We start from the raw sequence: 12,189 nt of genomic DNA on the forward strand, positions 1-12,189 counted from the left end.
TGAAAAAAAAATTCAAAAGCAAAAGCTATTGGTGCATTTTAGCCTGTTTCAAGTTCTTCAAAAGGATACTGCTCTATGAACTTTGCCAAGAACTTCTTACTTTCTATAACTAACAATCCAGGCAGTCATAAATTGCCAGTGTAGTACCCATGTGCGGCTGGAATCAAAGTAAATCTGAAATCCTTACCAAAGTTACCTATTTCAAAGAAAGCCTATATAACTCTTGAAAATAAGTGCATTCAGGAGCAATAAATCTCTGACCACTTGCTGCTATCTCTTACGCAGTTGTATCAGCCTGTATTCAAACATCCTACTTCAAAATCACACATTCTGATACTAAAACATTACATCAGAGACAGGTAAGTTTGCAGAAACAAAAAACTTATGTAAACAACCAGATGATGGGGTGTATTACCTTTCCATGTAAGAAGCAAAAGCCAATTCTTAATCTTTTGCCACAGGTGCAGAGTACTACTTATTAGAACCTATTTAAAATATCCAGTCATCAACACATGAAGAATTTATACAGCTAACTTCAGTAAACACTATATAAACCTCTTGTGACTTAAAAGTAAATAATGCCTCTAGTTTTCAAAAACTGTAACTGTCCAAGCTTCTGGTGCTCTTACTTTGCCCCTCCCACCCCCCTTCTTTTTTCCTCTAAAATAAACATGCTTGGAAGATTTGGAAGCTTCTGTTTGTTTGTTTAGATAAAAGTAATCAATTTCATTGCAAGAATAAGTATTTTAATAGCCTAAACTAAAAAGGAAAGAGACAGACGCTTCTTGTAGTAGAAGAAACTTCTGACTCATATAAAGCAGACAAATATTCCTTGCAATAAAACAACAGTAACACAAAGAAATGTATGAATTTACACATTCATTTTTCACTAAAATATTTCACTACAAGTTGCAAACCATAATAATAACTCAGAGGAACATAAAGAGGTAAATTGAAACTCCTTGAGTGAAAATGCACAATGTAAAAACCAGATGTAAGCTCCAGGTCAATTATTTTAATTGTACACATGTACAAGCTAATTAGAGCAGACAGGTTGCAGAATGTTTCATGAGCCAAATAATATTTTAATAGTAGATAGGTCTTGTATTAAGAAGATATTAAGACAATGGCTCTGAATAGATTATCACACAGTGTACATCTATCATATGGAACATACAGTAAGTGTGTGGCAATTAAGTACTTCTGTGCCTTGGAAACTAATCTGCAAGATAGTTGTGTTTTACTGTGCTATTTGAGGTAACTGAGGTCATGTGTTTTGGCATTTTTTATATGTCAGCTGGGCAAAGTCTTTGTTCTGAGTATGTTGTTTCTTATATGTCTGCCTGTGTCAATGACAAGCATGAATAGAAGACAGTAATTTAAAACAAAAGCAGACATCAGCAATATGTGAAGGTTTCCAAAGATTGTATATATGTCCTTTAGCTTAAGCACATTTTTACTACCTAGTTCTCACTTTTTCTAAAAGTCTGATGACAGTGGTGATCTTAAAAAAGAAGAAAATGAAAATAAAAATGCCAGCAAGGTAGCAGCATCATATTCTACAGAAGGACAACAGAACAAAAGTCAAGTTGTCTGTGGCCTGTGACTTTGGTGATATGTACATTTGCAAAAGTCTGACAGCCAGGGGTCACCATTCCTTTCCTAGCAATCAAATGAGATACAGCGAAGTTTTGCAAATGTTGCATTCTCTTGCAGTTTATTTAAGGGCAGGCATAAATATTTTGTACCTAGAGTTGCTACAAGAGATGCAAACTTTCTTTTACAGGTGGTGTTTCAGGACTTGCCTAAAATAAAGAGACTGCCAGTTTCACTGCCAGAAATGCACTTCTTTGAGTTTGTCTGCTGAAACGGTGGCTACTCTACCTTCCAGATCCACCAGACATTATCACAAAGCCTGAAGAATTTAGGGAAAGTTCTTTTATAAGGAAAAGAAAATGAAAGGAAGCTAAAAATCGTTCTTTCAAACTCTTTTTAGGTCGCTGACTTTACTTCAAACAGCAGCACATATCTTATTTGAGCCAATCAAACGAAACTACACAGCCATATTCTTTCATTTTTACACTACCATAGGAAAGACAAGGGAATGTTTGTGATTAAACTAAAAGTAAAGCATTCAGAAGTGCTACAGGAGGTTGTAAAGTGAAGAATACCAGCACTGAAAACTATGCAGAAAACTAGAAAATCAGTCATGGAGTTCTTTAACCAAATTGTCTTGCCTTCTCAGCATTCACCAAGCCTTCAGAGAAATGGTGAATCTCATGTTTGTTTTAAGGGAGTAAAACCAGCATCAATAACAAACATTTGGGGGCAATGGAAAATATGCATGAAGAAGACGATAAAAGTGTTTCTGGCATTTTATTTATTCAGAAACTGACTTACGCTAGTGGAGATGTAGTTGGAGCTTTTGCTTGCCTTTTGCTTTTCAGAGCACGAAGCTTATCCCCTTGTGTTAAACAGTTTGCTTCATCATCATCACTGTACTGGATAAATGGAGGGCAGAAAGGGGTAAATCAAGATTAAATATAGACACTTTGATATTTAAGAATTAACCTTATCTTAATGCTTAAAATTAATATTTCAACAGGATAAAGTCAAAAGAAATTTACTTGCATATAGTTCTGTTCCTTCCAGTTTCCTGTTTGCTGTTTTGAAGCTGTAAACCATTAAGTGGTGTCATGAATTACATGCATCAGAATATTGTCTACTTCTAAAGAATTGGAAGCAATATATTATGAAATCTTTGCTTAGGTACAATATTATCTTCATTAAATACAGCAGTTCCCTCCTTCACTTGCCTTTTTAAAACAGCAGTTCTGTCTTTTAGAAAAAGCACCATCAAAAGGTATTACAGAAGTTGCAATTACTTAGAAACTAAAATGAGTAAAAAAATTCACCCTTTCATCCCCTCCCTTTAAATACATATAGTGAAGCAACAGACAATCCAAAACGAAATCAGTGGTTTTGATTGCAGAATGTGAGTACTTTTTTTCTATTATTGACCTAATTACAAAAGACTAAATCATGATGATGCTCCTACTTCACCTGTGTTCTAAACACCATTTTTCATAATTGCTGTCCCTAGTTTTCCCCCCCATATCCTTTTATACAAAAAAGGTGAACAGAAAAAAAAATTGATTTAACAAAGTTTTAGTGTACCACACAGGTCTTTTAAAAACCTGAGAGATTCTCAACAGTTCCAACTTTTACAAGAGCACAATATTTGGATGGTTACCAGTTCAATGTCCTTTTGGATGGTTCTCCTGTTTCTTGTGTTATTAATTGAAATATCATCTACTCCTGACAGAATTCTTGTTACAGCAATTTTATGGTTTCGTTTCAACTTTGCACGGAAAATATCCCCTTCTGTCCAAAGTTCTGCCTGTTTGCTATCATAACATGGAAAAAAAGGCCCAAAACACAACAAATTAACACTGAAGATTGTTAAGTGTACAATAGAAGAAGAAGAAGAAAAAGACATCTAGATTTATTTTTGGCAGTAATTTACACTCAGTCTACTTACTCCATCAGGAAATGCTGTTGTGGTCCAATCACAGAACCAGGTCTATTTATTCTGATCCAGGCAATAGTTTCAGCAGCTGTCATCCGATAATGCTTCATGATATAACAAGCAATAAGTGTGCCAGTTCGTCCAAGACCAGCTGTGTAAAATAAAATAATGACTTCTTTTATGTATCCATCTTTATCTGGAATCTGTTGTAACTATAGACACTGTTACTTGGACAAGTAGTACCTGCCTAATTTATCAACACAAACCTCTAATTATCAAATGTGGTAAGGGGAACTTACTCTTTGATCTTTTTCTCCCTATACAAAGTTACTAACACACTGTTCATGTTTTTTTTGAGTGAGATAACCTTCCAAAGCCAGCAACTTTACAAATATCCATAAGTTTAGCTACCATTATTTACCTATCGATGAATATGTATGAAGGTATATGTATGTTTTTAAGCATGGGATAAAACAGTTGGCCTTTTTTTTTCAGAATTCTCCCAGCACCTTCTTGCAAACTAATCATACATTGCACTGAAATCAGATGTTCTTCCAGCCCCTCCTCTAATTAATCTCTTTAATTCCCAAGAAAAATACAAATTTTGCAATAAGCAAGTCTGGCCACTAGTACACAGGTTAGAAGTGCTCCAGTGTGAGAAACCTTATTTAAAATGGCCCTCAAAACAGTTCTATTGCCTTGGGAAACATGAGAAGCAGAAGAGGACAGCTCCAGCTAAGTGGCATCTCTCCTCTGTCACTTGCTGTACATTCAAATCACACACCACCTTCTTTCATTTAACAACTGACTGATCAACACCAGTGTAAAATCTGTATAACACAACAGCCAAGACAACCACACAGCACCTTCTATGACCTGCTCAGTTTTAGGAACAGGCTACAGCATTCTATACTTCCTCAAGAGTAAGGCTAGACACAGGTTGGACACCATTAGTATGACATCTACCAAAGAACACCTTAATTTGAGTGAAAAAAGAGCACTTTTATCACTGTTACTCAGTGTTCTGGCATAACCAATTAAGTGATATCCCTAAATTTATCACCTCAGTGAAGAACAAGAGTATGCACTTGTTTCCCCAGAATCAACATGCTGGCAGACACAGGAAGAAAAATGCAATTTTTGCAGGTCCAAAGTAAACAGGTGAAGAAAAGGCCCTTCTCCTTCAATCACGGCATTATCAGGTACACTAGTGATGCAAAGTTGTGGAGAAGAAATGTCTGGTAGACTATTAAAGACTGTGGGAAGGGAAACATACTGCCTCTAGAACCATTCAGAAAAACTGAGTAACCATAATAGCTGCATTGGCCAGGCTCTTAAAATATTCGCAGTCTAACTCCAGACGAATGGAAATTCAGAGCATGCCCAAACTCATACAAAGAGGTTCTGAGGGATGAAGATTTTGGTGGTTGTAGAAGAAGACTCATATATTTTGAGGAATATCCCCAAAATGTTGTACTGTTTCCAAAAGTTTATGACTTGGTATATTTAAACATATTTTCAGAGAGAACTTGACAGGACTTCAAATGCCTGCCCAAAGCATCCTTTGAAAGTATTAACACTTTCTAGCAGAAAGAGCTGTTAATATTGGAAATCTCACATTCCCCAGTCTCATTTTGGGAATGGCTGGGAAGATTTTTCTGGAACTTAACAAAATTAGAAGATGAAGTACTGAATTTGAATGGAAAAGCTGCAGTTTCACAGAGAAGTTAATAACTAGATATAGTAGAATTATACTGCAAAATACCTCATGAACTGTATTTATAAATATCACTTGTAATATGAACTGGTTTTTACATCATACCTTTGCAATGAACAGCTATTACACCTTTAGCATTTTCACAAATATTTAGAAATGTTTTAACTATAGTATCACTAGGTGTGCTTCCATCAGCAAAGAAGAGATCAAAATGCTCAAATCCAGCGTCTGTAAATCGTTTGGCATCATACAGTTTTTTGTTGAGACGTATTATAGTTGTGACCTTATGTTGCTTGAAGTATGGGAAATAAGCCTCTGGAGCATGGTGGGGATAGCCTATTTGAGAACAGAAGATAAAAAAAAAGAGAGTAAGGCTTAAACTGAAGAAATAAGAAAAGACTAAAAAACAAGATATGAAAACATTTTCAAAATAGAGACAACATAAAGAAATAGACTGACTGAAAATGAAATTTTAATACAACCACCTAGGTCAGATACAATTAAACCAAGCATTAAATTTTTACTGCCAGAGTTCTTATAAAAGGAAAAGAGCCAAGGAAAAAACACACTGTTTGAGGAACAATTTTTAAAGCTTGTTCTTACTGATGACAGTCAACTAAGAAAGCAGTGGGCTTGTGTTTCCCACCTCCTTTTTTAAGCATACCATTTTCAATTTTACTTCTTGAATGAGGTCCACTGAAGGCAATGAATTTGTTTGGTATTATCCAGTTAAAATCTCCATTTTCTGCTCTCTGTCAAGAGAAAATGCTTGGTTTATCATTATCCCTGTATTTTCAGCCTTTTCCTTATTGTTTCAAAATACATGCTAGATAGAACTGAGGTACAATTTTTGTCAATTGTGTTAGTTGCCAGCTTTCTTTTTCATCATGAGGATGACAGATGCTCTCAACCTCACATTTCTCCTCTGTGCTCCTGTCTTTATAAATCAGTTTTAGAACAAAGCAACTGATGTGTTTCAGATGAAGAGCATTTTTTATTTTTTATAGGATTCTAAACTGGTCTTACCAATTGGTCTGTTCACAAATTAAATAATAATTTTTTAAGCTCTAGGAGCATTTAATTTTCTCTTTACAGATATCTGGCAGCTCTGCATATCTGAGACTGCATACAGTCAAGAGTTGCAGTCCTTCGTTGTCACAAGAATTTTCCCGATGTCCCAAAGTGAATTTTATGCACTTGGAAGTTTCCGAGCCCTATTTCCTTCTTTACCTTGAAGAGTGTTATTACATTTTTGCCATGTGTTCTTGAATACATACTTTGATTGTTCTGTAGCATTCAGTTAGACTTGGGCTTGTACACCCTTTAGTTTTTCATCAAGACTGCTCAAGAATATACAGAGTTTTAATAATAATGGAGACTCCCATTTATTTTCATTTTGGTTTCTGCTTTTCCCCATGTTTGAGAATAATTACACTTAAATCTGAATTTTAGTATTCTCTCTCTGACCATGAACTTTTATTTAATTATCATAACTTAAAGAGACGAAACAGAAATGGAACTTAATACTACAAAATAATAACAAAAAATATAAGCTATTGTTTTAGCTTTAGTAACAGCAAACAAATCAAAAGATTGATACTGAACACTTACTTCATAATGCTCATATTCATTTACATCAAACGTACTAAAATCCAGGAAACCATACTGCAAAGCCTAAAATTCAGAACACAGCTCTTAACAAAGATGCCTCTTCAATGAGGACCATTTATCACTCTTTTTGGTTACATAAAGTCGTTTAATACACACTCTCCTCTTTCTTCGCATAATTTAAGAAATACAGATAAACTCAGTCTTGCTTCAAAACAAGTTTGTAAATTTCAATATAAGTGAAGTTAGATGAGTAAATCAACTTTTTTTGTTTTCACTGAATCACTACAAAAATCCCAGATTACTTAAGCATTTAGCTTTTTCATTATTGCTAGGTGCACAAAATAAAAACAGCCAGCAAAAAAATTCTATTAAAGCTATGAGTAGATTCGAAAGACCGCATTCAAGGACTGGAAATATTTTTTGTGCATAAAAGCTATTTGCTAGTATCTTCACTCATTTCAAATTGTTTGCAGTCACAAAGTCCTAAGTAGCTACTACTGTGAGTCCATGGTATTACATCATAATTAGCCACAACCATAATATTTAACACTGCACAAAAATTTTAATTATTTGGGTAACTAATAGTTTGTCCACTTGTTAAAACAGAAAGCACAAACACAGATAAATCCCATATCTCCAGATATTAAAAATATTACATTCTAATTTTCTCTTTTACTACCTAATCTTTTGTAGCTTTCCTTGCTGTTCACCAGCAAGAATAGCAATGCACCAGTCTTGGCGTACAAGTTCAAAACTTCAAAATACCCACATACCCAAAACACCAAAATACCCAATTTCAAAATGTCCAAAAATCACAGATCTTCAAGAAGCTAACTTAACCAGTAAAAACATCGTATTTGGTATATACCCATAACACAAAAGACAATAGTACAGTGGAGAGCTGCAGAATTCCCCATTTCACTACTCATACAGACTAAAAAGAATGTTTTGATTCCCCTGTCCTTCACTGCTGCATTACTTCACAACTATATTGCTATAAAAACTAGATCTTATCATTTTATAGTTAAAAAAGAAGCACCTACCTCCTAACATTCATTCTATTTCTATTACTAAAGTAAAACTTGAAATCATTAACATATGCTGCAAATGCCTGAAGTGTATAGAAAACCTGTCCAAAATCATTTTCAAAGGCTATATCCAGCCTAATACATAACAGCAGGGGGCATACAATAGACCTACCACAGCTCTTAGGATTAGAGGTGAATTACTGTCCTGAGAGATTCCGTAAGTAAAACTCAAAATTTCATCTCTAATGTCTTCACTTGTTGATTATATAAGGTATTGTTTGACTTCTATGAATACTGTATCTACTTTTGTGACAATGCATAATGCATAGTAAACTAGGCAACAATCAGCAGATCTACTAATTCACTGCTCTAATTGGATCCTAGTTTTCTAAGCTGTCTTCTTCTGATGAGCAACATCAAGCTAGTTTTTTGAAATGTGAAAAATATTAGTTTACTGACCTTATTTATTGCATGAAAACAGTCCAGTAAGGTCAGATGAAAACTGCAAGTACCAAAGGAAGCATCCCTGTAAGATACAAGGACCAAAACATAATTATTGCATTTTAATCCAAGTGAAAGAAATTGAAGATACTTCTCTAAAACACTTTTTAAAAATTACTTCAAGATAATGATTATTGAATGAAATAATTATGTCAAATGATTACTTCATTTCCCATACATTGAATCTTACAAGAATAACAAAACATAAATTATGTTAACAGATACAACAGTAAGATTACTGTTGCTACAGTTTTTTAAAGCTGAAATGTTCAATTTTTGACATGGACTGTTAGGATAAACATTTTAGTAAATATAATAAAATATTTTCCTTAAGATGCATAAATAGTTCATGCTTAAACAAGAGGAGAAATTAGTTTCATTAAAACATCTTCTTTCAAGTACAAGTTTTTTGATTCTTTTGATCCAGGAATTGCATGTTCTTAGTATGTGACCATTATTAAATTTCATAAGCCCCACAGAGTAAGAATTCTACAGGAATACTATAGTAAAGTAGATAATTAAATAAAATTGAATCTACACCAGAGAATATTATGCCTTGGCAGAAAACTGTGAGACCATGCAGCCCTTATCAGCTAATGTTTCTAAAAAGTAAAAAACATATCATATTCGAATTTCAACTGAGAAGAAGAATTTTGGAGAACCTGGATGGCTGTATCTAGTAATTTTTTTCTATCCCTTCTTTCCTTATAAATCAGTGTGAAGAAATTAGCAGGAGACAGAAACAGTAGAATCTCATTCAAGTAAAAAAAAGGACACATAAAGGTGACATCACAGTAGCACATGTCTCATAGACCACCTGATGAGAAAAAACAAATGGTGAAGCCTTCTACAGACAGACAGAAGCAGCCTCACATTCTTAGGCCATTGTCCTCACAGGGAACTGCAACCACTCTGATATGTGTTGGAGGGATAGCACAGTAGGGCACAGGCAATGCAGAAGGTTCCTGGAATGCACTGATGACAACTTCCCACTCATCAAATATGTACAGCAGTCTGAAAATATTGTCTTGTGCATAAAGAATGCTATTAAGTACTGTAAGCCCTCTGTGGTGAATGAGATATTTTGACATGTTTAACTATCAGCTACTGGCCCAAAATCAGACTGCCAAGTGAGAAGCAATGTAGATCAAAAAAGCTCAGTGAATGGATACAAATGGTGGGGCTCCTTCACCTTCTGCTGGTACACTTCACTACCAGCTGATAACACCTCTGAGTCACTGAGCACCTAAAGTTCACACAGTGAGTGTGTCCCAAGTAAAACTTCAAAACACACACAAAAAAACCCAACCCAAAAAACAACCAACCAACAATCCAACCAACAACAACCCACAAAAAACCCCAAACAAAATAATCCCCAAACAAACAAAGAAAACACCTCAAAGCACAAAACAAAACAAAACAAAACAAAACGCCAGAAAACCAACAGAGCAGAAATTAATACTCAAAAATGTTACATTATTCTTCAAAATATCAAGGTACAGAAAGTTCTATCAACTTGTTATTTACCTGAAAGGAAGATATGAAACACTTCCTGACAATATAAGCCTGTACACATCTTCTGGGGATTCCCTCAGGTATATTATCTATTTTTGGAAAATGACAGAAAATTAAAAAGATTAACTTAAGACAAGCTTCAATTCATTTGTTTACTACAGAAGGCATAATTAATTATCACAGAGTGCAAAAGTGCTGGAAAAGAGTGGCATCAAGCACCAATGTTTGCAAGTGTGCAACAATAAGACTAACAAACAATAAAAAATCCTGTAAATCTAACGAATATGTATTATAAAGCAAACTACATAGATTTATGCAGGAGTTGTTCAGCTAAACACTACAGTGAAAAGGCTCCTGTTCATCTGGATTCTTACATTTCTACTACAACTCTGCTTGACCAGTTTGTAGATTTTTTTTTAAATTGAGCTTTTAAGATGTAAATCAAAACATAAAAACCTGCAGAGATATCAGCAAAACTATGAATCATCTGGTACACAACAGACAAGATTAAAACAGTTATTTATGTATATTTTGATCTTCCTACATCAGAACATTTGCATTTACACAAATTCTGTACTTCCTCCTTTGCACTGCTGAGGCAATATCCAGTAACTAAATCCAGAGCCATAAACGAAGAGAAAACAAAATTAAAAATAATAAAAGGAAATCTGTAGCTTCAGAAGCAAAGTACTAATAACAAAATGAATCAAACTTTCTACTGTAAAAAACACTCAGAAAATAATTCACAAAGGACCAACTTACGAGAAATATCCATATGGTCTTCCATCACAACATGTCTGATCCCTCTTGGATAGTCTTTAACACTAAGGCCTCCTTAAAGAATACCTAAAACTCCTCTTTTTTGATATCTCTTCTTCAAATACCATTAAACACCATCCCCAGCATGGCCAGGAGGTAACAACTGTTAATAACAAGCTGTCATTAACAGGTCAATATTCAGTAATTTCAAGTTAATACTTTTTCTTTGAAATTGCTTTAACACTCTACAGTAAGTTGTGGTGTTATTCACTAATGTTCAGTAAAATTATTTATTTCTTATATACTAACGACATCTTTCCTTAGCATTATTTGAAAGCAAAAATCCTCACGAGTATTAATTAAACATTTTCCAAAACTCAAGGCATGGTGTATTTACTTTCTGTTGCTTTGGACATCTTTTCTTTAAAAAGCCAGCATTGTCTTTCAAATTTGTTTGATGCTGCTGCAAATCAGTTTGAACAAATGGCTTAATATACCCTAAACATCCTTTCTTCACACACACACACACAGAGAAAACAAGAGTTAGAACACATGTTGCTAAAAAACCCCAACCAACAAACCCAGCTTGAAACAAAGCTAAACAGACAGCTAAAACAGATATGGCCAACAGGTGACCCCTTTGATTTTCCTGATTCAATTAATGTGTTAAGTATTTTCTGAGCATTCTTCCCTTGAAACTGGCAGAAGAAAACAGAAAAAGAAATCTTTCTTGAGACACAGCTAAGTAATGAATACTGCATGTTTTGTGTGTGTGTGTGTACTTTCACTGGGGCGAGCTAAGTGACTTCAGCATTTCTGTTTGCAAGTATACACCTAAAAGAGAAAAGCTACTTAAAAATCTTCCCCAAATATCATTGAATAACTTATCCTTCAATGGCAAAATTATTTTTCTATTCTGCAGGCATTCATAGCCTGGTTTGGATGTAAAGATTATCTTCCAAGAAATTTCAAATTGTGTGCTTTTAATACAGTCCTAATTTGCATCTTGCAGCAGAATTAACACATTTTGCTAGCAACCATACAAATCAAGCACTTCTTGTTTATCAGAAAGAGAGCTCTGTCCTGGAAAAACTTACAAACCTGAGACATAAAATGGAATTTAAAAACAGATAGTAATTAGACAGAGTTTGTAGCCAGAAATGAGTCACCTGGAAAAAACATGATTACAGAATCACAGAATTAGTTAGGCTGGAAAAGATCTCTGAGATCATCCTAGTCCAACCTTTGCCCAAATACGACCAGGTCAACTAGACAATGGCACTGTGTGCCATATCCAGTCTTTCCTTAAACATTTTGTCTACCATCTCCCTGGGCAGCCCATTACAATGTTTAATCAATCCTTCACCCTTCCTGTGAAGAAATTCCTCCTAATGTCCAACTGGACTTAAGTGCTATGACACCGTGTAGTATACGGAGTACTAACTGTACCACAGGCAAACAGAAATACAACTACTACTGGCTCATTTTGTAAGCACATATAAAAGCTCAGCTGAGGTATGGGAGAAATC

At 34.7% G+C, this 12,189-nt stretch overlaps 1 protein-coding gene across 4 annotated transcripts in view; it reads right to left on the reverse strand.

Moving 5' to 3' along the window:
• Positions 1-12,189, reverse strand: part of CDC14B (cell division cycle 14B) — a 42,937-nt gene that overhangs the window by 11,328 nt on the left and 19,420 nt on the right. For all 4 annotated transcript variants that reach the window (XR_005704360.1, XM_040089279.2, XM_040089277.2 and 1 more), the window contains exons 5-12: positions 9,914-9,990; positions 8,345-8,411; positions 6,858-6,920; positions 5,911-5,998; positions 5,352-5,582; positions 3,542-3,680; positions 3,254-3,407; positions 2,401-2,501 (exon numbers count right to left, since the gene is read on the reverse strand). Coding sequence is in view for 3 of the 4 variants with exons in the window: in XM_040089279.2 (XP_039945213.1) it covers positions 2,401-2,501; positions 3,254-3,407; positions 3,542-3,680; positions 5,352-5,582; positions 5,911-5,998; positions 6,858-6,920; positions 8,345-8,411; positions 9,914-9,990 (920 nt within the window). In the remaining variant the exon portion in view is untranslated. The remainder of the gene's footprint in view (positions 1-2,400; positions 2,502-3,253; positions 3,408-3,541; positions 3,681-5,351; positions 5,583-5,910; positions 5,999-6,857; positions 6,921-8,344; positions 8,412-9,913; positions 9,991-12,189) is intronic.

The sequence above is a fragment of the Hirundo rustica genome, chromosome Z, assembly GCF_015227805.2.
Source record: "Hirundo rustica isolate bHirRus1 chromosome Z, bHirRus1.pri.v3, whole genome shotgun sequence".
NCBI classification, from domain to species: Eukaryota; Metazoa; Chordata; class Aves; order Passeriformes; family Hirundinidae; genus Hirundo; species Hirundo rustica.